The 27333-nt window shown below is 40.9% G+C and overlaps 1 protein-coding gene across 1 annotated transcript in view; it reads right to left on the bottom strand.

Annotated features, from left to right (window-relative positions):
* Positions 1–27333, bottom strand: part of PLXNC1 (plexin C1) — a 68679-nt gene that overhangs the window by 8813 nt on the left and 32533 nt on the right. Inside the window, exons 11-23 of the mRNA XM_074168205.1 lie at positions 26818–26997; positions 25455–25542; positions 24353–24559; positions 24049–24240; positions 20460–20559; positions 19344–19445; positions 18850–18953; positions 15593–15634; positions 14976–15100; positions 14209–14407; positions 12668–12814; positions 5121–5298; positions 3823–3926 (exon numbers count right to left, since the gene is read on the bottom strand). Coding sequence (XP_074024306.1) covers positions 3823–3926; positions 5121–5298; positions 12668–12814; positions 14209–14407; positions 14976–15100; positions 15593–15634; positions 18850–18953; positions 19344–19445; positions 20460–20559; positions 24049–24240; positions 24353–24559; positions 25455–25542; positions 26818–26997 — 1768 coding nt within the window. The remainder of the gene's footprint in view (positions 1–3822; positions 3927–5120; positions 5299–12667; positions 12815–14208; positions 14408–14975; positions 15101–15592; positions 15635–18849; positions 18954–19343; positions 19446–20459; positions 20560–24048; positions 24241–24352; positions 24560–25454; positions 25543–26817; positions 26998–27333) is intronic.

A 27333-nucleotide genomic window follows, 5' to 3' on the forward strand; every position in this document is an offset into this window, starting at 1 on the left:
TGCCCTACAGAGGGGCCATGTTGAGGATCTAGCCTGGTGCTCCCAAGAACTATTTTCAAACTTCAGTTCCCAAAGTGAGCAAAATATTTACGCCCTGCGGACTGTGAGGTCAAGATCCATATCTAGCCACCTCGGGATTTCTAGGAAGAAACTCTCTCCTTCCCTGAATTTATAGTGTTGCCAGGATAGTAACTTATCTTTACAAGAAACTGGCAAGTCATGCTTTTATTGTCAAAGAGTAACTCAAAAACGGCTCCCACTGAGAACTACACCACTGCTCTGCTGTCAAATGTTGGGTCTTGCCAAGTGCTAGTATACTTCCCTCTATAATTACAAAAACAACTGGCCAGTTCTAGGAAGGGATCTCTGCCAAAATAATTTAAGTGTTTTTTAAACCTTGGCAGCCAGCCCGATGTGAGAAACCAGTTTAAACATTAAGATACTCTATCAAAAGCTGTGTCTTGCGCCAGAGAAATCTGCGCTTACACTTGCTCCTGGAAAGTAAATGCAATCTATTTTATATGTATGATTTTTTTGCATGGTTTCCATTTATCATACAGTGTTTCAGAGCTCCTTCAGATAACACAGAGCACTTTAAAACCACTCTACAAGTGGGAATATGCTCTAGGCTGGCTTGTGAGATGACACAAACACCCAGAGAGAACAAGAGTCCTCCTACTCGGCCCTGAGGATAGGTAAACAGGAACAGGGCTACCCAGAAGCTCACTCCCTTCCAGAGCAGCATGAGCAATGCGCTGTCTCCACTCCCTCTCCAAGAAGCAGCTCAGTGCTGAAATGTGTCAGGTCCTGTCCTGAGGCAGTCGGGTAATGCTCGGAGGGACAACTGTGCTTCCTTCCAGGAACCAGAGGCATTGGTGCAGGGCAGGCACGATCCAACTTTGGGTTTTATTTCTGGGACAAATACTGCTTTTAGCACTGAGTGGAATGTGCCTTCCCTTCTTTATCATTACTTCACTGGCCATAGTTGCTGTTTCTTTCAGATCAATAATAATTTAAGAAGCCCCCTTTTTTGGGTCCTGCTGCCTAAATCACTTTTCATGGTGGGCTGTTCCCATGGGCACCTCAAAAAGTCCTTACTTTGTCACGTGCATTACTGTGGGGGGCAAAAAGGGAGAGGGGAGATCTGTTGAGACCCACACAACACAGAGTACAGCTACTCTGCAAAACAGAAGATGTAGCAGTGTGGCTCTACACCTCTTCCTTGTTCTCCAGGCCTCCTGTCCTCCCTATAATCTGGTCACACATTCAGATCACACGTTCAGATTCACTCTCTGGGGCTGTGCCCGCTCCTGGAATGTTGAGAAATTTGCTACAGGTTGAGAAATTTGAGATATGACTGGACAGCAGAGCTGAAAGCGGTTCTCTAGCTCTCTCCTTGTGTGAGAAATAGGACATCATGATAATCAGGAACTTTCTTGTCAAGGCTTGTGGTTATTCTCATGCAAACAATAGCAGCCTGATCTAGTGGGAGGTGTCCCTGCCCATGGCAGAGGTGTTGGAACTCAATGATCTTTATGGTCCCTTCCAACCCAAACCATTCTATGAATAGTGCAGACCTTAAATAATCACATCAATAGCCCTACTAGGAGCAAAAAATTAGAGCAGAAGGAGCACACAAGTTAGAGACACATGAAAGTCTAATAAGAGTACAGTGTATTTTTCTCCCTTCAGAAACACCACACAAAAATGCAAACATCCCTTACTTCACATTTAAAAAATCAATGTACAAACTAAGTCTGTTTTTTCAGGAGTGACTAATGATTCTGAGACCTTTACAACACAACCCTCATGCTCTAGTATTTAAAAAAAAAATGTCAGTACTTTCCAGTTTCAGAAATCTGGTTACTTTCTAGCATTTAAGGCTGGCAAACAAACAAACCCCCCAAAAAACCCAGGCTTGCCGCAGAACTCTAGGCACTATTGAAATGTAAGTTGGAATTCTTCAGGCAACATGACTACCCTCACACTGTGTATGCAATGCTCCCTTTTCTTGCTAACTAGACACCTTTACATTCCTTTTTGCATTAATATGCATACAAGAAAATAAACTAGATGTACTAATGGCTGATACTTGTCACTAAGGTTCTGCCTAAAATGTACATTTTTTTGTCAGTGACAGAAAAAGTGAGCTAAAATATCTAAGAGAAATACCCAGCACAATTTCCATAAGGCAGCTGCTAAGCTATAATTAGTGTAGTTACAGCTTTGCAAAAACAACTGAACCTCCAACCTAACTTGCATCTGCCTGCAGAAACCACAGACGAAAACATGGGCTGGGACAAAGATGCCCAGGGATGACAGTGACCAATTGAAGCAGACTCATTTGCCATGAAATATGGCACCCGTGAGCCATGGCACGCCATGAGCTCATGAAGTGCAAAAAAGCTGCCAGGTAAAATAGCTGCCTGCAGTAAAGAGGGTGGGTACTATCACATCAGACAGAAGCTCAAACATCTAATCAGATTCAAATCTACATTGACCTTTGCTGCATAGACTCTGACTGCAACACTACAATGTCCTAATCTGTACAAAATCTTTACAAGTGGAGTGGAGGGAAGTCCCGTGCTAATCTACAGACAAGATTCAAGAGAGGCACGGGAAAAGCTGTATTTAAGGCAGTGGATGGTGTCTCAGGACATCTGGGTTCATTGTTGCCTCCCCGGGAGGTAAGCAGAGCAACAAACACCTACAGAAATCTGTAAAGTGATTCCAAGTAAGCTTGCTCCAGATCTGAGCAGCCTTGTGCTCCACCCAAGCTACGAAGAGTCCTGCTAGGAGTCCTTGTTCCTCTTTGTGGATGGCACTGTACTTGCTCATGCAGACAGCAACGTGCTCAGGGCTGGCTCAGGTTTCTCAGCACCATACTGCATTGCATGATACAGACTTACACCCATCAGCAAAACTTCTAAACAAATAAAAATCGGTTATCGGGTTAAGAGTCAGACTTTCAAATTCAACAACGAGGCATTAAGAAAGGTCACTAAAAGCACTCAACCTACCTCATTTCCAAAATCTATCTAGAAGCATCAAAACGTGAGCTACCCTATCACCTGAGGCCAATCACCTGCTGCACCTTTTCCCCCAGCCTCTCACCTTCTATTTTGACTAGTATCAGTGGAAACTCCTTAGACAGGCAATGCTGCTCGCTGTGCTTTCCCACAGGGGCTCTGCCACCAGTTGCAGCCTTGTGTGTTGTTGCAATGACACAAAGTTTATTGCAGCATTGAAAAGAACTGGTTTATAGGTGCAATTGGAAGTGGAGGGGAAAACATACAGTACAGGTGGTGACAGAAGGTGGAAGCAGGAACAGAGAAAGCAAGGAGACTGCCACAGAAGGTCTCATGAGAAGAGGAACCAAACTCATCAGCCCTTTTTGTTTTGACCCTCAATGAGCTTTCAGAAGTATCACTACCATCTGTTCAGAGAATCAAAATATGAGGTGGGTAGAAGTAAACAATTGCTCATGGTGCATCAAAAACTCAGCAGCAGAGATGAGAAAAGATTCAAGGCAATGTTCATAGCTGGAAATGAGATGTTCTTTTAACTGAAATGCTCAACAGAAGTAACAGTTTACCAGGTATGCTTGAACAGAGCAACCCTGCAAGACGCAAACCTCTGAAAAGTAACTGAAAACATATGACTCATTGGCAAGAAAGTTACATGTCACATATTTCTTTCCTTCTGTCAATGATGCTCAGCTATCTCTTCACCACTGGTCAATCAAGATATTTCTGTGCAGACAGCATTTGGGAGTTGGGTAGAAACTGCTTCTCAATTCATTGGTTTGGCTTCTGTGCTTACCTCATAATGGCTGATGGTATTTAGCTTCCTTATCCCATCCTCCATCACTTCTGAGGAACCATCAATATCCAACAATTCTCTTTGCTGCTCCTCAGACACAAGTTCTGCAGTATGACAGCAACAGAAAACAATTACATCCCAATGGCATTCTCACAGTACCAATGTTTGTAAAGAAAAACACCACCTAATTATTTCTGGACCAGTGGCTCCCAACTAAGCTGTTTCTCTCTGTCATTGTGCTAGGTCACATGAAAGTGGTTTTGTACTCCCACACTGCAGATTCCTTTTCTGGGGTGACAGCCTGGGTGGCTTCCATTACTGCAGGGTATTGGTGCTTCACTTTCTGTTGGTCAAGGCAGAGTTTTTGGAGGTGCTTTCACCTAATCTAGCTATTCTGTTGCACAAGTGAGCCCTGGTGTTAAGACCACGTTGGGACTAGAAGAAAGGTTTCACAAGCCACTTCTGAAACCACCAAAAGGAGCTGTATATGACTGACCTAGTATTTATGAAGGGCAGTCAGGCACTGGTGGTGGATATAACCATCGGATATGACTATAAACTGTCATCACTTGCCGACTCAGCAGCTGAGAAGGTAAGGACATACCAATATCTTAAGAAGCAAGTCTGGGAGGTGATAAATGTCAATAATATAATTTGTTGGATTTCCTATTGGAGCATGTAGGAAGTGGTACAGTGGTAACTACTGGTTTTTATCTGACCTCGGGCTCTTGAAAACCCAGGAAGAAAAGGTGACTCGACTCTTCTCCGGAATGGCTATATTTACATCTGCAGATATTGTACATATCTTTGTGAGTCACATGCAAACTATTATATACACCTAATCTGACTGTAAATAAACTATATTTGTGGGTTCTGCTGATCAAGGGAAATGCAGGCCTGTTGGAAAGAAGGGCAGTAGGAGGGACAATAGGTAGGGACTAAAGTACTTGATAATCATGACGTGTCATCTTACCCGCTGACAAAAATTATCAACTGGCTGTACTTAGGTGGCCGGGCCACCTTACTTAATCCAGAAAAGGAACATATAAATTAGATGTGTTCAGTAAATAACATGTGTTTGTTAACTGCATGCTGAAGTCCTTGCAGAAGTGAAGAGGATGTAGTTCCGATGTTCTAACTGGTAGCATAAATGGTCTAGTATTTCCCCAGAGATTCCTTACAAAAGCTATGTTCTGCCTAAATGCTAAAAAAACCCCCAAAGCCAAAGGTAGGAGTTCCTAAAAAAGAAAACTTCACAGACAGACCAATGGAAATATAACACAGTGACACACTCTTACCAAGACCAATCTCATCCAGCTGAAGACCATAGGGAAAGCCATTCTTATTAAGGAAAGCCTGAAGGCTCTTCTCCTTGGCTTGGCCTATCGTGTCGCAGTCCAGAACATTAACTTGGATAGTCTGACAGGCATCTCCACTCTCATTTTCTGGGATTTTTTCAAAGATAACATTCACTGTCTGTGGCAAGAAACACACGTTATTCTGACTTACAGGGAACACCTGGCATGGGAAACCTACAAAACCTGAGAGTTTTTCAGCATATTTGTTATTAAAGCTATTTCAAATAAAGATTATTTGAAGGCATTGCACAATGAAGCATTTAGAATTCCTCATGTCCAAGTAATCAAAGATATATTTCCAAAAGGATATTTTATATTCTGCTTTTGTGCAAATCTATTTCAGTGAATTACCAAAAAAAGACAGAAGACCAGAAAAAAATTACAATGCATGTTCTAAAAGAAGCAGATCTTTTATTTAAAATGAATGCCTTAAAAGCAAAACTGTAAGCTACTAGAGATCTGATAAGGTTGCTAAGTAAGTCGTCATGGTAAGCATGATTGATTTTGAGTAGATAGCAAGCAGTGTTAAAATGCATATTTACACCAGCAGATTATGCTGAGTACCTTATATCATACAAAAAAATACACCTCCCCCAGAGACGTCAGTGTCTGTTTGCATGCAGCCATGTCTCTAGAGGCAACAGAGACAGGGCTACCACAGAAGCAGTGGAAAGGGAAAGCATGTTGCTGCAGACACGACCCAAAATGGTCCAGATCTGCACAAAAAAAGTGTCATTTATTATATTAGTTACCACCCCAGATCAAACACCCACATGACCTTTTCAGTTACAAACCCCCTGCCCTTTAGCTCACAGCTATTCTTAGCTGGGACACAACTCATCTGCTGGGCTGCACACAAGGTGAGTATGGGCCAGAGGGAGGTGCCAATGGGACTCGGTGAACATCTCCAGGAAATGCTTTCAGTCAGGTCATATTTCTGGTCAGGTCAGGTCAGGCTTTCAAAAGGCAGGAAAAAGGGATGAGCAAAAGATTGCTAATGCTGAGTGATAACAGCACTCACTTCCAGTAGCCCGCTCCTTGCAGAGACATTTCTGTTCAGCTACACGGATACAAGCATCCTGCTGCAGATGTCTCAGAATAGAATTAAAACAAGTGTTTTAGGTGCCAGCACTTGACTGCAAGTGGCATAGGAAAATCTATGTACTCGAACCACTCTGGTTATTGGACATTTCTGGTATAACGCGTATCTTTTGACTGAAACGTGATCACTGCAGGTATGACTCAGTGAAGGAGTGATCATTATAAGAGGAAGCACCTAAATTTAAATTTTTTTTTTCCCTGTTGTCATGTGAAGGAAGGAACTTCTGTCCAGGTTGCTGCATGGACAACTTTTCTCTCTTCTTAGAAAAATGGGTAGTTATGAATATTTGTAGAATGCTATTTTCTGCTTTATTACCCAGCAAGAGTGGGTAATACACTGGTGGTGAAAAAAAGTAGTCAATAAGACATAAATTAACTTTACTGTTTCTAAAGAAGCAAAAGAAGTATTAAAACAGGGCTGCAAAACTACGTATATCAGGATTTAACACAGACTAGGATGTAACTGAAGTAACTGAGGATAACTTAATCAGGACAGAGAGATGTTTAATTGTGAGGAAAATAAGACCACAGAAAGGACAGACGGAACGGAAGATGAGGAGATGCAGGAATAGTGCCTGCAGAAGGAGAAGCAGACTGGATGCCATGCCTCAGGTTGGGATTTCATGCAGAAAATTAGTAAAAAATACATTGGCACAGCAATGAGGGAGTCATGCTTGGTTAGGCCCACAGACCAACTGAACAGACAGCAGTCCTGTCCTTGACTTTGATTGCCCTGAGGTCATGGTCTTGTAGGATAAAAACGTGGACAGGGATTAACTGTATTTTGTCTTTGGAAAACTCATTTTAATCAAAGTCTTTGTCTCTTCTAGTCTCTCAACTGATCTTTTTGGAGTAGCTACTCACACTTTAACTGATGTTCCAATACATCCTTGGAAGCATTCCTTTCTTTAGTTGATCCTTTCCTCCTAACATTATCCCTACCCTGCAATATTCATGTTACTGCTTCTCCTTCATTTCCTCCTCCTTTCAGACTGTCAAGAGAAACTGTCTTTTTCTCTGCTGCATTTCCTTTTCAGCACATGCTCTCACACAGATTGCACATAAATGTGCAGCCTCTTCAGTCCTCCCATCCCTGCTCAACTCATTGTAGGATGACAGGACTGTAAAAAGAGAGAAGCAGTCCTTTATGTAGGTGTAATACAAGTCATTTATAGACTCCTTAATCAAAAGTATCCACAATGTGAGGATAATAACAATACTTTACAACTCAAAGAAGTGGTCAGATGGGATGAAATATTTAAACTCATAAAAATCTCAAAACCAAGAGAGCCAGACAGTTTTGCTGATATGATTTCCTGCAGAAGTTAATATTAAGTGATGAAGCAATTGATGGGGAGCTCAGAAAGACAATTATTATTATGTCTTCCCTCTGTAGTTGAAGTTTTCATAAATCAGATTCAACCTGTCTGACAGCACAATCCCTGGCTTTAGAAACCATTAATCAGAAGCTGACAGTCACCATCACTGCATTTAGACACAAAGTGCAGAATTGGAAAAAGAATCAGAAATGACTGTAAAATTATGAAAGCCCTTTTATGATCATCTCTGAAGGTCAGAAAACATTTAAGAGAAATCACAGGAGGATACACGGAAGTCAAGAGGAAACATCATCAGGCCCTTTTCTAAGCTCTCTCACGTTGCAAAGGAAACAAAAATACAAGTTAACTTAAGGAAAGATTCAGGAGAAAATTACAGGACATGTGGTTCAACCTAGTAATATCTAGAGTTGAGACTTCATGCACTAGAAATTAGTGGTTAGCAACACAAAGTCACAGTGCTCTTCAGCAAAGGCCTAACACAAGTTGCAAGAATTGTTAAAGGCTACTTAAGGAGAATGAGGCAAGCATCTGCAACTACTTGTATTGGAACTAGCTTGCAACCTAGCTGAAAGACAGGACCAGATTTTAAAAACATTTTTACTCATGCAGTGACAGTAATAACAATATTTGAAGACAATGTTTACAGATGCTTTTTTAGAGTTGTAGTTTTCTTGAAAATGAATTTCAAACAACGAATTATTTAGTAAAGCTATTAATAACCATAGCAGATGATAAATGAGATGTGGTTTAATAAAGAAATATGTAAATACCATATTTTCTTAGAAGTAAAGAAAAATCATCTGCGATATTCAAGGGCTCTTATTCATTACCCTGTTCTCTATTCAGCTATACATCTGAACAAAGCGTATTTCCATTTATCAGACAGACTGAAAAAACAAGAAAAACTTTTGATTGGTCAGAGAAGTATGTAAAGGAGACAGCACAACGAAATTGCCTTAAACCTACTCCCCTGTCTCCCAGACTATGAAATACAATAAACAGAAAAAATCAGATTGACTCTATGATCCTTCTGCAGCAGCCAGAACAGTTACCCATGAAGAGGTTATAGAAGAGCTAAGAAATTAGCAGAGAAAATGTTACAGGAGTTAAATTTAGGCTAGATGGGCACTACGCAAAGCGAGGGTTGTACTCTCAATGCTATGATGTGGTACTCAATCTGTATCTAATTCAGAAGACTCTCCTGTAGCCAACATCTGCACTGCTCACTTCCTAGCAAGGGCTGTTGTGTCCTTTTCTGCTGACGAAAATCCCCATATGTCACATGCTTTTAATAGCTTCCTTATCTCTCACAAAGTGTGCCTAATAATACCACAACCACGACATCTTGTTAGGAAATCGGGTTCCCTGTCTCTGCTTTACTCCCTTACAGCTCTCCCACTTCTTTTAACACCCTTCTTCTAACTCCTAAAGCAGTTGAACACTTTAAACAACCTTCCAGCATGTGGCTTTGCTTCACTTTCAATAAAAGGCCGTTGGCTGAACAGGTGAATTAGGATTCTTTCTTCCCATCTAAAAATGCAAACTCAATTCAGCAAAGAATTCAACAGCCCATATCCCTTTTTTAAAATAAGCAGTGACTATTCAAAAGAAGTCTGTAGCTCTTAAATGCCTGAGCACCAAGTCTACCGCATGAAGTCTCCCCTGGTTTTCCACAGCAGCTATTCCACCGAGAACTTCTCCCACGTCAGACTTGCATCGTGCAGCTTTTCTATTTAAAATGAAACACTTCAGTGAAATGCTAACACTCAGCTGTGCACCGCGCTTCTTCGTCAGTCATTGAGCAAATTATCCACCGAGGGGTGCAGCTGCTTGTCTGCCTGTGAGAAAGCAGGCTTGCTTCCTCAGCCTGTGAAAAGGCTCCATGACACATCCAAGTCTCTTTCAAGGCAGTTTTATTTCTCAAAACTCAGATACAAGCACAGCGTGAAACCGCACAGCTCCTCAGCTCATACTGAACCAGCGCTTTTAGAAGTATCTTTACTTCAATTCTTCTGCTTGAGTATTTACTTCAGCAGCCCACCTCTGTACAATATCTGACCCTTTCCAGCAGAGAGGGGTAGCAGTAGGGGGCTGGCTTGTCCCAAGGTCAGTGGCCTTTTAAAAACAGGCATGGGGCCCAGCCAAGGGACAGCTCTAATACAATTCAAAACCAACATGCCTCTTAGCTCTCTTATTTTCTTGTTACAAATGGCCTGAATTTTAGAAAATATCTCCCATCTTTCCTTCTTTCTCTATGCCTGGTGCTTCTTCCTTCTTCTGCCCCAAGAGCTTATCTGCATAGCAGTGTTTATAAGAGAAGAACCTGTAGAGCTCCCCCTGATTTTTAGGAGCCTGTCTGTATCCTGCTTTTATTGGTTTAGAACTGAAGTCTCAATCCTGAAAGGAGAGATTTGCATGCAGAGTGCCAACACCCTTCCTTGTGCCCCCTACCAGATGCATCCCTGCATCTTCAAGTGCCTGCATACCTTAAAAATCTGGACACAGTGTCTGCAGACATGCTTCAGTATCTTTCTATCAACTCTTTTTGGCTGTATTTTTATAATTTGCTCTGGACAGGTAGGCTTTAATGTACTGCTATTGTGGGGCCGTGGAACAGGGCAAAATAAAATGCCAACAAAATACTGCAAGATTTAGAATGTAGCTGCAGTAAACAAAAGTGCAAATGCATGCAGCTCAGAATTTATTCCGTTTAGAAAACAAAACCTGCAATCCTTTAGGCAGAAATTTTCTTCCAAAGAAAGGAGAAAATACTTGGTTCTCTGCCTGTAAGCTCACAGGTCCTGCACATCATTGCAGTGCATGTGAAGTGGTGCTAGTGAGAGAAGAAAAACTGCCTCCTTCCACTTTAGCATCCTGGTAAATGCTGTTGTTGAAGAGAAAATGTGCCCAGCTGGCCTGTTTCCCCAGCCCAGAAAACTTCACTGTTCCACCCAAATCTCTTTCACAGCACAGTTCTAGTTTCTAGCATACATCTTAGACAAAACACCAACCAAAACTGTTTCCCTGTTCAGCCAAAGCTGGAGTCCTTGGGGTCCACCTCTAATTTTACTGCAGGATCCTCTCTCCTTTTCCGACAGTTTCGAAGGGAACATTCAGCCACTTCTCAACTAAATCAAATAAACTGCTGGACCTTAGTGAGGAAAGCTGACTTATTAACCCTATAGCAGTATCATTATCTCCTATTTAAAAGCAGGAATACAAAGTACAAAGGCAGCAAACAAGTCTGAGAAAGGCTATCTGCTCTCTCACTTCCTCATCCATCCGCAGACAGCCTTCCCCACTGATACAGAGTCCTTCAGACCACTTCCCCTCTCTCCTTTTCACTGCAGGCTGCCCACAAGACCCTATCAGCGACTGCACACACAGAAGTAGCACTAGGAAAAGTATTTAAGGCGGTGTTCAGCAGCTTCAGAGTCAGTTATTCCCCCAAGGTGCTCTCAATTTGAATTTGTGCTATAAATAAGGAAAGTCAATCAATTCCACAGGACCAGATGTTCCCATGCAGTCTACTAGTAACAGGCATATTGAGCTTGCTTGAAAATTATTGCTCTGCTTAACTACTGGGTTTTGTATCCTATGTCTATATATTTAAACTTATCCTGGATCCCAAATACATGCCAGAAATGCAGCGCATAAACAAGGAAACCAAAGATACGGTATTTTGCATTTAATTTTTAGTCACAAACTTCCATTCCAAATGCACACTGTGGTAACTCAGCTTGAAGTACCTTCAAATGAAGCTTCCAACAACAGCTTTGTAAATAGCTATAAGAAGATTTGACTCTAAATTTGTCAGTCCAAGAGCTTTCAGCAGAAAAGGACAATTCAGAAATGGTTCACAGAAAGGTTGTCATTTCAGTGAGCTTCCTATGTCACCCAGTGAGCTAAGTCCAACAGATTGCTGACCAGCCAAAATTTCCAGGGTCGTGTAGTCTACTCCAGTATGTGGCATCTTAGGATCTCCAGGTTCATGCTGCAAAAGCAGAAAATGGGCAGACCTGGAACCTCCAGCCCTACCTGAGGCTCAGGATATGGGCTCTGAAAAGGACCAAGTTCTCCTCCAAAGCTACCAGCACTTGCAGTGTCCCTGACATGGCAGTTGCTGCTCTGGCAGGTTCTACTCCCAAGCTCTGACGCCCACTATTCAGTCGCACTTCTCATACTCCTAAGTATGTCTGCTAACTCTGATAGGAAGCCAGGAGTTAAGAAGCAAGGAAGCTAGGGAAATGACTGGAAACGCAGATTTTTAAGTTCTCAGACTCAAAATCATTTGGAAATTCTGGAAAAAAAGTACTCTCGTTATTCTGAAAACCTTTTTCAGACCTCCTACTCAAAAGGTCACAATTTTTACATGCTCTCAAGTGCAATAATTGTTGCTATCCCTTCTCCCCTCAGTCTCAGAATGACAATAAGTAGGGGAATTCCAGCCTTCAAAGAATTTCGTGTGCAACTGTAAAATAGGAAGCACTTTGTAGTTACTTTGAGAAAGGCAAGAAATCTATGGTAAAGTTTAGAAACTTAGCTAGGCTTCCCAGATACTTTGTTTTCAACCAAGCATCTAACCTTGCTAATTTAGAGCTAATAACATGGAAACCCAAAGCAAATTATTGCTGCCTGAAGATTAGCCACAAGTAAACATAATAGAAAAATAAAGCCTTTATATTCCACTCTTTGATTCATTGGAAAAGTGTAATTTAGTTTAAATTCTAAGCATATGTTTATATTTTTGTAGTACATTTTAAAATAAGAAGGATTTTTAATACACTGAGACTTCATTAAATCTAACCTTTGGCGATTATGGCATGCTGTGAAGTGACGAGTGAGTGCTATTTGTGAAATGCATATAGGTGAAATACCAGATAGTTAAACTCTACTGTGTTTTGAAACGTCGTCAGCAATAACAATTTTATTATCTGGGTACTCAACCATCACCTTAGTGTCTAAGAGTCTTAATTTAACTTCCCAGAAAAAGAAAAAACATTGTAGCTGTCCGTGTTTGGAGGGAACACAAACTGGCAAACATACCACTGTTTTGAATTCAGACACTTGCCACAGCAGCCAGTCTTCGTTAAGCGTGTACAGGGCTTTGCAAGTTATTGCGTCAACAGGTCCTTTGTTTATCCTCTGATTGAGGGTTGTCACTAGCAAATAGAAAGGTTCACCAATTGTCTCCTAGGACATGAAACAAATGCAAGGAACATGTTTATTTTTGTAATGATTAAATGGGCATGAATAACTAGAAAAAAACCAAGTGTAACAAATAATTTCCTTTTAACTAACTTGTCACCTTGCAATTAGAAAAGAAAATCCCTCTGAGCAGATTTATCTAGTTATTTGTTTAACCTCCATCCTTTGCTTTTCAGTGTGAACGTCTTATGCAAATAGCAAGGGACAGCTGGAGCGTGTGGCAAGATAGCTCACAGCCCCTTGCTGTGCACAAGCATGCTACAGACAAGCTGCTCCTACTCCACCTGGCAGACGCTTCCCAGTTCCACCAGCGAGCGGGTGGGGGGTGAGACATGAATGTGTTCACATGCCTACTTCAGCTATTTCTTCCTTTTTCAGTCTTGTGAGGAAACAAGCTAACAACTAGTTTGCTTTTGAATTGGCATCTCCCTTTGTTGTCCCTGAACAAAAGCTTTGGGGGCAAGGTGGTGGGACATACACTGGTATATCAGTGAAAGAGGGAACGAAACTGGGGCTTCTCCCTCCTGCCTGAAGCCAAGGCTTCAGGAAAACACCTGAGTAAGGAAGGATGGATCTTTTTTTCCACGTGACGCCATTCCTGCAGCCTGGCTAAGGCATCTCACTAGCACAGCTCTGTAAAGATGGTGCATCGAGAACAGATCTCTGACAGTTCCTTGGCTCTCTCCTGGGGTTTCAGGAAACCCGTGCGAGCTACTGAGCCTCAAACAATTCTGCTGCTGTATTAATGCAAGGACTGATATGAGCGGTACCAACAGGGTGATAGCATCGCACTGGCAAGAGAGACAGGAAGCATAACCAAGCTCTGAAACCAAGAACCAAGTGCTACCAAGTGGGCTAAAATAAACAAACAGTAGAATTAAAGAAAACATTTATTTTGTTTCCACTTGAGGTCATTTAGTTCTTGAAATCTGCAATGCCATTTGGAGGTTAAAAAGTTTGGAAAGAAGTTTAATTTTCCAAAAGACAGTGTTCCATAAATCTCCATTACGTGGTAGCTTTCCAACAGCTTGCACAGAAAGGTACAGCTGCATTTTAACAAGTGTGTCAGTCTTTTAGCATGATCAGAATACATCTCATGGAGACGAAATAACGTCTGACATGAGAAAAGGATATGCTAGAATTGCAAAATTACCCAATTCTCAGCCAAATAAATGACATGATCGTCACTTACAGATGCACTCTTTTTGTACATCCCATTGACGATAGCTAGCCAAGTCACCTAAACTAGAAGAGCACACATTAATAATGTTCAATGTTAGATTGAATGCTTTAAACTGATCCCTCTAACAATTCCTATGGAAGAAACCAGTTTAAAAGTTTCCTTGTGTATCTTACATAGTGAAAAGATGTACACGTACCCGCAGAAATCCAGAAAGGCAGACAGACATCCAGTTTGTTAGCAATTTTTCTACCACAGATTCAGTTCGTCTGAGCAGAAGCTTAGGCTGTACATTGCTTGATTGCTCCATCAAGTCCTTTGTCAACACTTCCAAAATGTGGGTTAGATAAACTAGCTTAGTTTGTAGTGCAATAGTCAAGAAGGACGCAAACAAGCACCTGTCCAAAAAAAAAAAAAAGAAAAAAGAAAAAAAATAATGCTATAATATTTGGAATTTCTCTTCCCAGTCATCTTTAACAAATGAAACACACTTCAGTGCAGTTCATATTCTAAGTTTTCTCTCCTCAGGCGAAGAAATTGTCCACTGATCTCTACGAAAATATAAAAAATGCGAATCCATCTGCTCTTGTGATTATTTTTTAAAGACAGAATTTGTGTCTCTAAATTTAATTCTGCAGAACAACACCTGCTTCAGTGACAGAACATTTCCAAACTGTAGAACTGTTGATCTAACTGCAGGAAGTGTTTACAGTTTTGAAGTGAGTTTTCCTGCTCCTCTGCCTCTTTGTTTACATGTACAAACATTCTCATTTCTCTTTAATGGCTTGTTTTAATGGCAATGTTTTTTCTTCCTCAGTGTGTGCAGATGGAGAAGATAGAACAATGCTCTGGAGTAATGCAAGCTTGTTTTGCGAGAAGTAGAAATTACATTTGTGTGCTACAATCCATGTTGTTTTTTCCTGCTAACTCTTTGTCTTGAAGATGATAAGCATAATCATACTATACCTGTCTTTCACAGTGAAATTTTTCTGCTTTTCAAGGGTGTGAATGAGAGTAACAAGAAAGTTCTTGTTACAAATTAAAGCATGCAACATGTTGAAGCTTTCATCCTTGCTCGTTTGGTCTCTGCTCTGGAATAGTTAAACAAAAATAAGCAAACTGTAGTTTGGCTATGATGGATTCTTAATGCTCAGAAAAATGGTAAGCAACATATGGGATAAGATCCTGGCCTCAGTCAAATCAGTGGAAACTTTGCATTTATGACACGAGTCTCAGGATTTTACCAAAGAGGCATTTGCATTTGTGTACAACACAGAGTACACACGTGCAGAGCATACATTTTCTTTCATATACACAAAATAATGCCAATAGTTGTTTGCCTGTCATTTCTCAAGATTAGATTCTGTTTATTTTATTTAAATAAGTCATAACATACATTGGGTAACAGCATCTTACATATAAAATTCTTTTTATACATAAATTCATGTAACCCTCCTCATGGGGGAAACGAAACATATTGAAAATGCAATCTGATGCGTTCTAGGACAATACTGAGATAAGGGATAAAATCACTCTTGAAAAAATATTTATTCATTAAGGCATATCACACTACATCAACTTACCTGTGGCATGTCTTCACTGAAGATGGATGCAAAGCCTCCTGACTAAAATATAAGACAGGTGATATTTATCATTCTTACATATACCAAAAGTTTCTAACACATGTACATTAAACACACCAAGTATGCTCCTGATGGCATATAACTTGAAATAAAACAATGGAAATGCTGGCTTCTAATGCAGCTACAATATGAAAACTCTACACCAGAACTTTTGCAAAGGTGCTGCCAAGGTTCATTAAAAAGTGAACTCTCAAAAATGGCCTGGTATTGATTTCAGTGATACAGTGTGCGTTACTCTGAGCTGCTCTAGCACAGCAGTCAACTAATGCTCCACAGGAAAAGCTGTTTTTTACCCTCATCTGCAAATATGCTGGTGTGCATGGGGTGTTACAGGCTGCATCCTTCTTGGACGGCAATGACAGCCTTTGGTACACAGGGTTTCTGTCACAGAGTGACACTTGAGTTCATCTGCGTCCATTCATTTCAAGGCACTTTATGAATGTTCACTAATGAACTCTCCAGGAGGTCCATACTGTCAGCCTCCAGAGAGGCACAGGTGCCACCACACATCCAGTCCTAGCGAAAGCTCTCACAACAAAGGGAAGCTCCCAGTTCTCCAATACCTTGTCAATGCCTCTTGTCTGACTCTTACAGCCCGCAAGGTCCCAACACAGCTGCATGTTCCCAAAGCAGCACCCTCGAGCAACAAATTCACACTAGTAACATTTACTGTCATCTGCTTTATCTGTGATGCTGGCAGCTCCTATTTTCCTTATAGAATCATAGAATCACAATGGTTTGGGGTGGAAGGGATCTTCAAAGATCATCTAGTCCAGCCCCCTGCCATGGGCAGGGACATCTCTCAGTAAATCAGATTACGCAAAGTCCCATCCAACCTGACCATGAACACTTCCAGGGATGAGGCATCCACAACTTCTCTGGGCAACCTGTTCCAGTGTCTCACCATCCTCATTGTAAAGAATTTCTTCCTTATGTCAGATGTAAATCTATCCTCTTTCAATTTAAAGCCATTGCCCTTCATCCTGTTACTACAGGCCCTGGTAAAAAGTCCCTCTCTGTCTTTCTTATAAGCCTCCTTTATGTTGAAAGGCTGCAATAAGGTCTCCCTGGAGCCTTCTTTTCTCCAGGCTGAACAATCCCAACTTGCTCAGGCTTTTGTCATAGGAGAGGCGTCCCAGCACCCTGACCATTTCCGTGAGCCTCCTCTGGACGTGCTCTAACAGGTCCATGTTTTTCCTGTGCTGGAGACCCCAGAGCTGGACACAGTACTCCAGGTAGGGTCTCATGAGAGCAGAGCAGGGGGACAGAATCACCTCCTTCGACCTGTTGGCTGCACTTTTTTTGATGCAGCCCAAGGTACGACTGGCTTCCTGGGCTGCAAATGCACATTGCCGGCTCACATCTAATTTTTCATCTATATAATTGATTTTCCATCCCTCCCTTTCCTCATGACTCCTGTTCTCTTTTCCCCTACCATACTCTTCTTCCTCTTCCTCCACTCACTATTCCCATTTTTACAGAACTTCTTCAGCACTCCTAACACCACCTACCAATAAAACACACACACACAGAGTGAAACACCAGAACCACGTTAAAGGTTATATATGCTTGTGAACAGGGAACAGTAATGGTAGCATTAAACCAAACAATGTGGGAAATTCTGGGAAAACAGAAATAATAATACAAATTTAACAAGTAGCGGAAATCAGGCTGAACATATGGAATATTTTAAGAATAGATGTAATATCCCTTTACCACCTACAAGCACTAAGCACAAAACAAAAGCTATCAAGCCAGATTAAATATAGAAAATTGAAGCAACAGAAAGCAAGAAGTTCAAAATGAAGACAGGGTCCATCACTTAATTTTAAGTATCTGACTCCCTCTTTAAGCAACTTGTCCCATCCTGACATAGATGTCTCAGGCAAGTAGGATAAAACACTTTCTTGAGCTGCCTGTCTCTGCACTGACTACAGAAGATGCTCAGAGAACAGCTTTGAGGTCCATGTTTGAACAGTTTAGATTAGATTAGATGAAGCTCTTCGAACACACTGGAACGCACGAGTACAGTTCGTACATCTTTCAAATACATGACATTAAAAAAAATTAGACATCACAGCAGTACTAGAAGAGATAGAGATGTTCCCAGTTTCCTTTGGTGTAAGAACTGGACTCAAAGTGTACAAAGATTCTGCATATGTAATTGTTAAATATTATTTTGCCTGAGTATCTGCTATTTGGTGTTGTCCCAAAAAAGGCCCTGATTCTGCACTATCACATGTTTAACTTTATCACAAGGAGCTTTTAGTGAGATCCCACACTGCGATGAAGTGAAGCAGTGTGCAGATAAGACTGCAGGACTGGGCCACATGAAGACTAGTAGATAATTTGCCTACAAACCAGCTATACCCTAAAACACCACAGCACTAACCAAGAGTTTCCATTCATTGGTGTCAGTTACACAGCAAAATATCACCAGCTGAGATCACAGCTTTTGCCAATTAGTAAATGCCAGTAAGCACTGGTTAATATCATGCTGTAATTTTGAAAGCTGTGGCAAATGCACTTATCAGCTTCGTAATGTGCCACATATGTAAAAAAATAGCAAGAGAAGTAAAACATTCAAGAGAAGGCCTCTCAGTCCTTTGACACAGAGGCACAAACTGCTCCAAAGAACAATTAAAATATCCACCTCTAAACTAGACAGTACTTAAGTACTTATGCAATTTTTAAGCATTTGACCTGCGCTCCTTTGAATTAAGGTCTTACCATTTCTGTCAGCAGCTTGGAGTAGAAAGTCAGCACGACCTTAGAGCCATTTCTTCATCCCACAAGTCTAATTAGGAAGTGTCATGATGTTAGCTAGCATGTTAGCTAGCCTGACTGTTACTTTAATTAGCTATAGCATGGAAAGCGAAAGCATGAGAACAAAAAAGGCAATGGATAAATTATAGCTTAGTTGGGATGGCCTGAAAGGCAAGCAGCAAAAAAGAAATGGATGCACACACAACCCTTGAAAATTCAACAACGGTGCTTGATCTACAGCATTTAGGCTTGGTTAAATACAGACATGTACAGCCATAAGTGTTCTTTGGTAATTCTCAATTTAAGAAAAGGTTCTTGTGAAAACAATGTGCAATTACTGTGTAGTATTTACTTTAATTATTTGATCCTGACCTTCCTAGCTTTTTCATTATTAGGCAGGGCTGACAACTGAAAGACTTGTAAATACTTACCTCTGGAAAGAAAGTTCTAAGAGCGAAGTGCTTGTAGTCAAGGAAGGGAACGGTTCCAAAACTATCCACCACATCTAATTCATCCATCTGCAGCTCAGCAAATCCTGAAAAAGCACCCCCCAGCCCCACCCAGACAATTAGTTTAGTTGACACAAAATCATCTTCACAATTATGATTTGAACCCAATAATGTTCCTTAATAAACGGTTTTCAGGGAAAAGGGGTTGTTTTTCAAGCTGGAGCCCTTATGAGTGGGAAAGTACCAATCCATTTTTTTCACCTGCTTCTGTTGAAAGAAATATTATTACATGCAATCCTCTTAGCTCAGTGCTATCTGCTGCTGCTGTGCACACCAACATTGAAGAGGAACTCTGATACAACACAAAAATATTCTAACAGCCATAAAATTAAAATGTTTATATAATGTGAGCTTCTTGACAGTTTCATTTCAGAAATTATGCTGTACTTAAGCTCTACAAAGCTCTTTAGACCTACCTTCACGTATTTCCTTCCGAATCTCATATTCCAGCAGTTCAAGTTGCTGACTCTGTTTACGAGTTAACTCTTTAGATTTGTATCTAGTAACTACAAATGCCACTAAAAAGGGAGAAAAAAAGATGCTTAGTACAGAAATTGCAGAACAGACAACCCCTATACAAAACATATTTTAATATTATTTTAAGAAACAGAAAGATTAATACACACTTGCACTCTCCAGGAGGATGTCAGTGTGCTAGTACCCATGAGCCCTAGTTATTTGGACCCCGATGTTTAATAAAAACCATTCCTTTTAACAACGTCTTAAAATTGTCAATGCAATTTTATTTGAAAGTACAGCATACTGTGCTATGTACTACCTGCACTATGAGACACAGTCTAAAAACCACTTCTACTACTAGCAATCTACTTAAAGTAGCACTGATTTAACACAAAACCCAGTTGTTTTGAACAGGAAATCTACTTCCAAATTGTTAACTCTCTCAAGCTTATCTAGAGAGTGTAAAGGCACGAGATATGGTTCCTGCAAAGGTAACATACTTTTTAAAAAGAAGCCAAACCAAACCAAAGAACAAACCCCTAAAATTATTACAATAAATGGAAATTTATCAAATATATAACCAGGTCAAAACATTCAAAAGAAATAAGTGACAGAAAGAGGAGGGGATAACTGTTTGCCCCCCTCAATTTAGTAATGACCTACAAATTCATGAATGATCCAAATGAGACAGAGCAGAACACCACACACTCTGCCTGAGGATGAGCAGTTTGTTAGGGATCATCTGCCCCAGGGACAGGAGGAGAGCCCAGCTCTGACAGCTGGAAGGACCCAAGTTGTGGCACAAGGATGTGACACCTATGACTTGCCTCACTAAACAGTGGTGAGTAATCCCAGCAGAACAGCCAAAGCTACTTTTTGTAACATGCTGTAGTCTGACAAGATGTACTTCACCACCAAACCAGAGTTAATTTTGTCCGCTCTTTTTGGGATCAGGAGAAAACCGCCGGACTGTTTGTGACAGTTCCAAACGAGTGTGTGCATGTACATGTATTTATGTGTCATGATTATAACCTTCAGCAAATCAAAATCTGAGAACACATTGTTTTACTTACCTATAATGACACCCACTATAATTGGTAGCAAAATAAGAACATACAAATATATGTGTGATGATGTTGGTTTGACTTCATGCTCAAAATTTCCTAATTTGACCTGAAGAAAAATAATGGCTGTGTTAATAGAGGCCAAGTATTATATCAGTGCTTAAAATGATATTTAATGTATCAAAAAAAATTGAGGCACATGAAGGGCCCTCGTTCTGCAGATTATTGAGAAGACAGCAGCAATTCGGGAAAACATATGTGAACCCACACAAACTTAACGTTTATGGCATTTGATGTTTAAGCAGGATAACAGAGCAGTGACAAGAGAAAAATTTGGAGGTCCTCATGCATCATGAAATTTTGTCATTGCTCTTGCTGCGAACTAGGGCCCTGAAATGAATGGCAAGATCTGACCTCCAGCTGGCTCATGCACTTCAGAATCACTGCTAAAGGTTCTGGCATTTTGAAGAGAGGAAGGTACGTGTTGATAGTTAAAAACATTCCTTTGCACTCACAGCGTTACTCTGCTGAGCAGAAAAGTAAGATAAGACTCACGCTAATAATGAGGGAAGTAAAATTTTTGATAGACGCGTGGCCCACGGCCCTCTTCCCTATTTCTTTGCAGAAGTTTCAACCTCTTTATGTAGGATGTAGGGCGTTCCTGATGGTCCGCTTGAGAACAAATACAACATACAATACATGTACAACATCCCCCAACAGCCACCAGGCTTGTCAAAGGCAGGACAGGCATTAATTCTTAGGAATACACGAAAAGTGCTGAAGTCTGCCAGATGCCAAACTGAGACATTCACCACTGATAATTATGGCAGAAGAAGTTTCACAAAGGAGGATCTCAAAGAGGACTATGAAAGCACATAAATAAAGGGTAGCTGAGACTACAAACAGGCTAGAAGTAAAAATACGCTTTGACTCAGAAAAAGAATACCACCAAGTGCCAGGGATAGAAATAAGCCTGAGATAATTGAAAAGGAGAGTTGGGTTGAAATTATATTGGGTTACAGCAGGGAAGATGGAGATCTGGTGATTTCAATCACTGACTTGTCACAGGAGGTGAGCAGCCAGGGCAGCTGGACGCTGCCAACTGGATAGTCACATTGCAGCTACGTGGACATGATCAAGCAAAGAAACCCCACAGGGCTGGAAGGACACAGCCTTCGTATTTCCAGGGCAACAAAGAATTTAGACAAAGCAGACCTATTTCCTCCATCAAATGTATTTTTTCCTTGGTTGTATATGTGTTTTCACAGTTCCTATACAAAGTACTTTTGGTCTGAGCCTTCCTAGGATCCCATTTGCTGAAATGCATTGGTGGCTAAATACGTTAATCATCCTGTGACTAATACACCTGCCTTTCTCCACTTGTCATGTTCAACCAAAGCATTCCTAAAGCAGAAATTCCTGTTACTCATTCCTGCTTATTGAAAACCGAGGCAAAACATTCATTTAATTTTCCATTCATACTTAGATTACCTTAAATTTTCACCACAACCTTCCTACTCAATGGCCCTATTTCTTTCCTTCTATTTATCTTGCTTATGAATCACGGACTAAATAAGGTACACCTGAATTCACCCAATTCCTATTCCTAAATTCATTTTGTTCTTCCTGCATGACATTATAAAACCTGCTCTGGACTGGAAATGCCTCTGAGCTGTATATCATCAGAAAATGTTATTAGTGCACACCTTATTTTTGTGCTCAAGCCACTAGTGATATTAAACAGTATCTGTATGAAAATCAACATTGCCCAGAGTCAGATCCCCATACACAACATCCAGTTTTTCTAATCCCTAGCATCTTCATAATCACCATGTTAAGTAGTTTACTGAATGACTTCCAGGTACATGTGATCTACTGCTCTTTTTGTTGTTGAGGAAACCACTCATCTTACCTTCTTATGCTAGAAATAAAGATATCTAGCATAATCTGCTTTTATTAAAAAGACGTGGACAATTATTCCATTTTCCATTTACCTCCAGGTCTTTCATGAGTCCCTCATTCAAAACACATTATAAAGCTTTACATAGAGCTAGATTAAATCAGCAAGCCTCTATTTGCCTCATTATTTTTTTTTCTTTTAAATACTGGTTTTATATTTGCTGCTCTCCAGGCATATAGTACCCCTCTCGACTCTACAGTTTTATTTAAAATCTTTCCTACTAAGCCTACAATATCATGCGCCAGTTCTTTCTCAGTGTTGTGATAGGAATGACCCTGTTCCAGCAGTCTTCAGGTCCTTGATCTATCTGAATCTTGCTTCTGTCACAAGAACGGCATTTTTTTCTTTGACACCTCCATTCAGATTGATCATCCTGTCTTTGACCCCATACTCAATATCCTCTTTCTTCCTGAAAACTAAAGAGATACGTTTATTCTTGGGCCATACCTATCTTTTATACCCAGCTTATCCTTTCTTCAGAGTGGCCCTACTTCTTCTATGGTGATTTATTTATAAGATTGAAAAAACATGTGATGATTTCCTACTTTTACATTTTTCTTGATGTTGGAAAAAAGAATTCTTAAGGTACCAGAACTGAAATGTGACATTATAACTATTGCATTTGATTTGCTTTAGTGAAGCGGTGACCTTTCTATGACAGTCACTCCTATGAAGCTTGCAGGATGAGCACATGATACTGCAAGGCAACGTTAATATTTAAATGCAACGCCAATCTCAGAAAGGCTTTTCCATGCCATAACTGGCTCAGATGGCAGGATCCACAGATGGGGGATCAGTTAACAGTGATATGAAATTCAGAATAGCTTCGTTAATCTTTACTATGAGCCATATGCCTTGAAGTCAATAGAGTTATTTCAGTTTTATACCACCATACACTGCAATAAGAGTCTGGCATCATTTTTCTCCCTCATAAATGGTGACAATTGCTTTTTAAAAAATTCATGTCTTCATCTTATTCATGAAGCAAATATCTTAAGATGCCATTTAGCTCTGACATCCATGCTAATGTTCTTATATTTGGGGCTGGCTTTGTTCCATATGTTCATAGCATTTTGCCCTTTCCAGCACGTACTGAATTTTACCCCCATTTTCATCCAGAAATGCCTTATCTCTGTCTTACTGGTGATCACTACACACTGTTCAAGATCCTTAATCTACTTTAGTGGGAAAAAGTGAATGGGAGGACACAACGCTTTTCCTCATGGCCACACCGCAGCAGCAGATTGCTTACAGATCTAAGATGAGTGGCTTTCCTGGAGCCAGTGATGCTTTATTGGTGATGTCTGCGCTGCAGCCAGAGGTCTGACAAGCTACTGCTCTCCTGGAGCTCAGCAGCAGTCAGCTCAGCTTGGACTGCAAAGCCTACCTCTGACACGACAGCAGTAACCAGGCACTACACGAACTCAGCACTGTTAGCGGTACCTACACCAGCACCAGGCACGCACACTCAGATGTGAGGAAGATAACCAGACTACCACGTACCAGGAGAACAAAAAATGCATCCAATTCCTCCCTCTATAAAGAGTATTCATGACCACAGCATTAATGCTTTGTTTTGCTACATTTGCCTAAACATCCAAACATTGTTAAATTGCAACACAAGGGAATTCTACTTACAAAAACTTTCACTGTGGAAAAGTCAATCTTGTCTGTTGCTTCCCTTTTGAATTTGCACAGTATGGTGCTACGGTCTGGTTTTTTGGTAATATTTTGGACGCTGAACCATATCTTTTTGGTCTGTGAACCATTCATATATGACAGATAAACCTCTACCTCAGTTTTAGAAATATTCAAGTTGTCATTTTCTTTCTAGAGGGAAAAAATTGAAGATAATAAACAGTCACTAAACAAGATAAAAAGTAAAACGATCCCCAATGACTATTTTAAATAGGGAATTGTAGGTTATTACTTTCAAACTTACATATATTTTTAATTCCAGATCAGGATCCAACTCAGTGTGCAGCTGGTAGTTAATGAACACTGGGTCAGGGTGATAGCGTAATCTGAAACATGGTATAAAGGTAGTTTCCACTTTTAACATCATATCAACAACTTTGCCCTCTGTTGCATGGCTCAGGCTTGGCGTTAAGTAATGATATTCAGATTCATTTCCAGGATACCTAGAGACCTAGAAATGCAATAGTAAAGCTGTAACAGTCATTAAGCACTCAACAGCAGGTACAATTACAAACAGAGGCACTCAAAATCATTTTAGTGTCTCCCTGACTTCACACAGATATTTGCTACACCTCTTCTCTGCGATCAGGGCTGCATGCAGAGCACCTGGGAAAGTTTCTGTGTTGAGCGTGCATCTACCTTTAAGCACATTTATCACACACTCTGCACGCTGCTGTAAGGCTGATTGCACACTGCTAAGGCAGCTATTTCCTGCAGTGAGACAGGAATAGTGACAGTGATTTCTCCTTCCTTCCCCTCAGTGCAGGTGCCAAGAGAAGAGCAGGATGAGCTCTCCAGCACCCCTGGGCTCTCTTGATAGAGGGGAGTTGCTACAGTCACCCCATTGGTTACGCCATGGAGTACTGCTGCTGTTCTCCGGTCTCTGTGCTGCCAAGCCCAGGAGGCAACAGAGTGCCCACCTCCTTACAGCCTCAGAGGAAGGGTTTCCGTCCCAAAATCAGATCCAATCTCCCACCCCTTGCTGAGGCAGTGGCACCATGTGGGTCCTCAACACAAAGCCAGAGAGAAGTACATCACCCCCTTTTCCAACAGACCCATATATGGAGGTTGGGGAGGTTCAAAAAGGATGAGTTTGGGGCAAGTCTCTACAGCACAGAAAAAAGGCTCAGGGAATTATGCAGGAGAGTAGCTTATGTGTATCCATGATCCTGTACTGAGAATGTGTGCAACGGTAATCCTACAAGTGGTCATATTTATTTTAGTAGGGTGACTGATGTGTGCCGGCAAGTGCTTGAAAAATCTTGAGATCCTCCTGAAACCTTGGGAATAAAACCTAATCCCTTAAGAGACCTCTATTTGGTATTGTAAACGAGACTAAGACTTACAGTGAAGTTTGATCTCTGGTCATCTGAAATAATCACACGGTCCACCACCTTAAAATTTCTACCAATTGTAGTAATTTTGCGACCACCACTGTAAAAAAAAGGGGTGAAGGGAAGTTAATATTATGTTTTCCCACAGATAAGTCCTGCATTAAGGCTTCAGCCCTGAATAAACTACTCATGTGCATTTTGCTTTGGTAGAAGCCACTATAATAAAGTCAAGCTACAGGACAAGATAATTTGAACTACACAGTGTACTTCCATTATTTCCTCATAATGTCATTATAAATGCTTTTGCCACCACAAAACCAAATGACTTGATAGCATACGCATGCATGTTCCTTTTTGGGGACTCTCCACCTTGTTTTCTATTCAGGGAGCCAAAGAACTAGACCATGATTTAATATTCTGTCTTGAAGACATGGTATTTCACTTCCCCAGAGCTGCCCCGCCTGTGCTTAATTCCTGCCTTCTTCAGGACAAACTGGTGGTGCCAGGCACCTCACAGGAAACATTCTCCGCCATGCTCAGACCATCTGTCTCAGAACACACAATGGCGCTTTTGTCCAAAGGTCTGGCTCACAATCTCTGCTCAACACAGTTGGAGTGGTTTAAGGTATTATTAATTTCCAGCTGCCTGAGCTGCCCCTCACCTGGAGATGAGGGCATGAGTCCTAGCTGCTCAGCTGCTGCAGCTGCCAGACCAACTTATTACCTCAAATCCACACTTGACAGCGCTTGATGCCAAGACATCAGATTAAAAACGTGAAAGTGGGTAAAAATTGTGCAGGCAGAGGGACAGGTGGAAAGCTGCACCCGAGAATATCTTAAAACCACCCTGTAAGTCTTTCACTGGAGCTGTGAGTCTCCCACGAAACACAGCAAAGGCTTGAAAAGGGTTCTTTTGGCGTTAGGGAACTTGGTCCTAAAGCTAGTCTGAGCGTATCACTGCAGTGGTGATTATTTTAATTTCATTTCCAATTCACTGATACTTTATATTGTTTTGGAGGTAAAGGGTATATTAGTATCAAGAAATCAAAGTTAATTGGAGCTTGAGTTTATGCATGCTACCCATATTTTGGATTTAGCTTTAGTATGGAAAGACTATTTTTGACTTCTACAACGGAGATCTGGGGTGGGCAAGAAGGAGTTTACAGAATCCTGCAGAACACAGAATTTGTCTTGCAGCTATCATGACCCTATCTGTATGTTAAATGTTAAATTAGTTCACCAGCATACATTCATCCTCCATAACAGGTCACAGCAGTCATCCAAGCTTACAGTCTGGCCGAGGAAGGAGGCTTATATCGGCTCAGTGGGACTACATTTTAATAAATACACAAAAAGTACAGAAAGACAAATTTACCTGATCCAGGATGTATTTGGTGTGATTCCAAAACATAATGGTACTGAAACATAATGTAGAGTCATTGGTGGTGAACATTTTTTCCCATTAGCCTGTATACATATACTTTTGGCCTCTTTACGTGTTGGTGGGAGAGCAAATGTCATCTGTGTATCATTGAGCACATTTCTAACTTTAATGCTGAAGGAGAAAGAAAACAGTCAGATTCTGAAACACAGATACAGATACAGATGCCACTATGTCACTCATTTGTGTTACTACACAAAACCTATAACCTAAAGCAAAGGATGTGGAGAGAAGAGGAATGAATCTCTCTTTGAGCGGCCACATGAAACTGGAAAGAGAGCAGGGAGTTGAGACAAAGTACGGCATCTTTTGAATGAAGTTGCTATGTGTCACCACAATCAAAGAAGACGGTAAAGATATTGGTCTTATAGCCTTGGGATGAGCCTATGTAATGCAATGTGTGATTTTGCTGTGTAAACTGTGGACTTTGCAGTGTATTTCTCTGTGCTA

The sequence above is a fragment of the Numenius arquata genome, chromosome 2 (assembly GCF_964106895.1).
Source record: "Numenius arquata chromosome 2, bNumArq3.hap1.1, whole genome shotgun sequence".
NCBI classification, from domain to species: Eukaryota; Metazoa; Chordata; class Aves; order Charadriiformes; family Scolopacidae; genus Numenius; species Numenius arquata.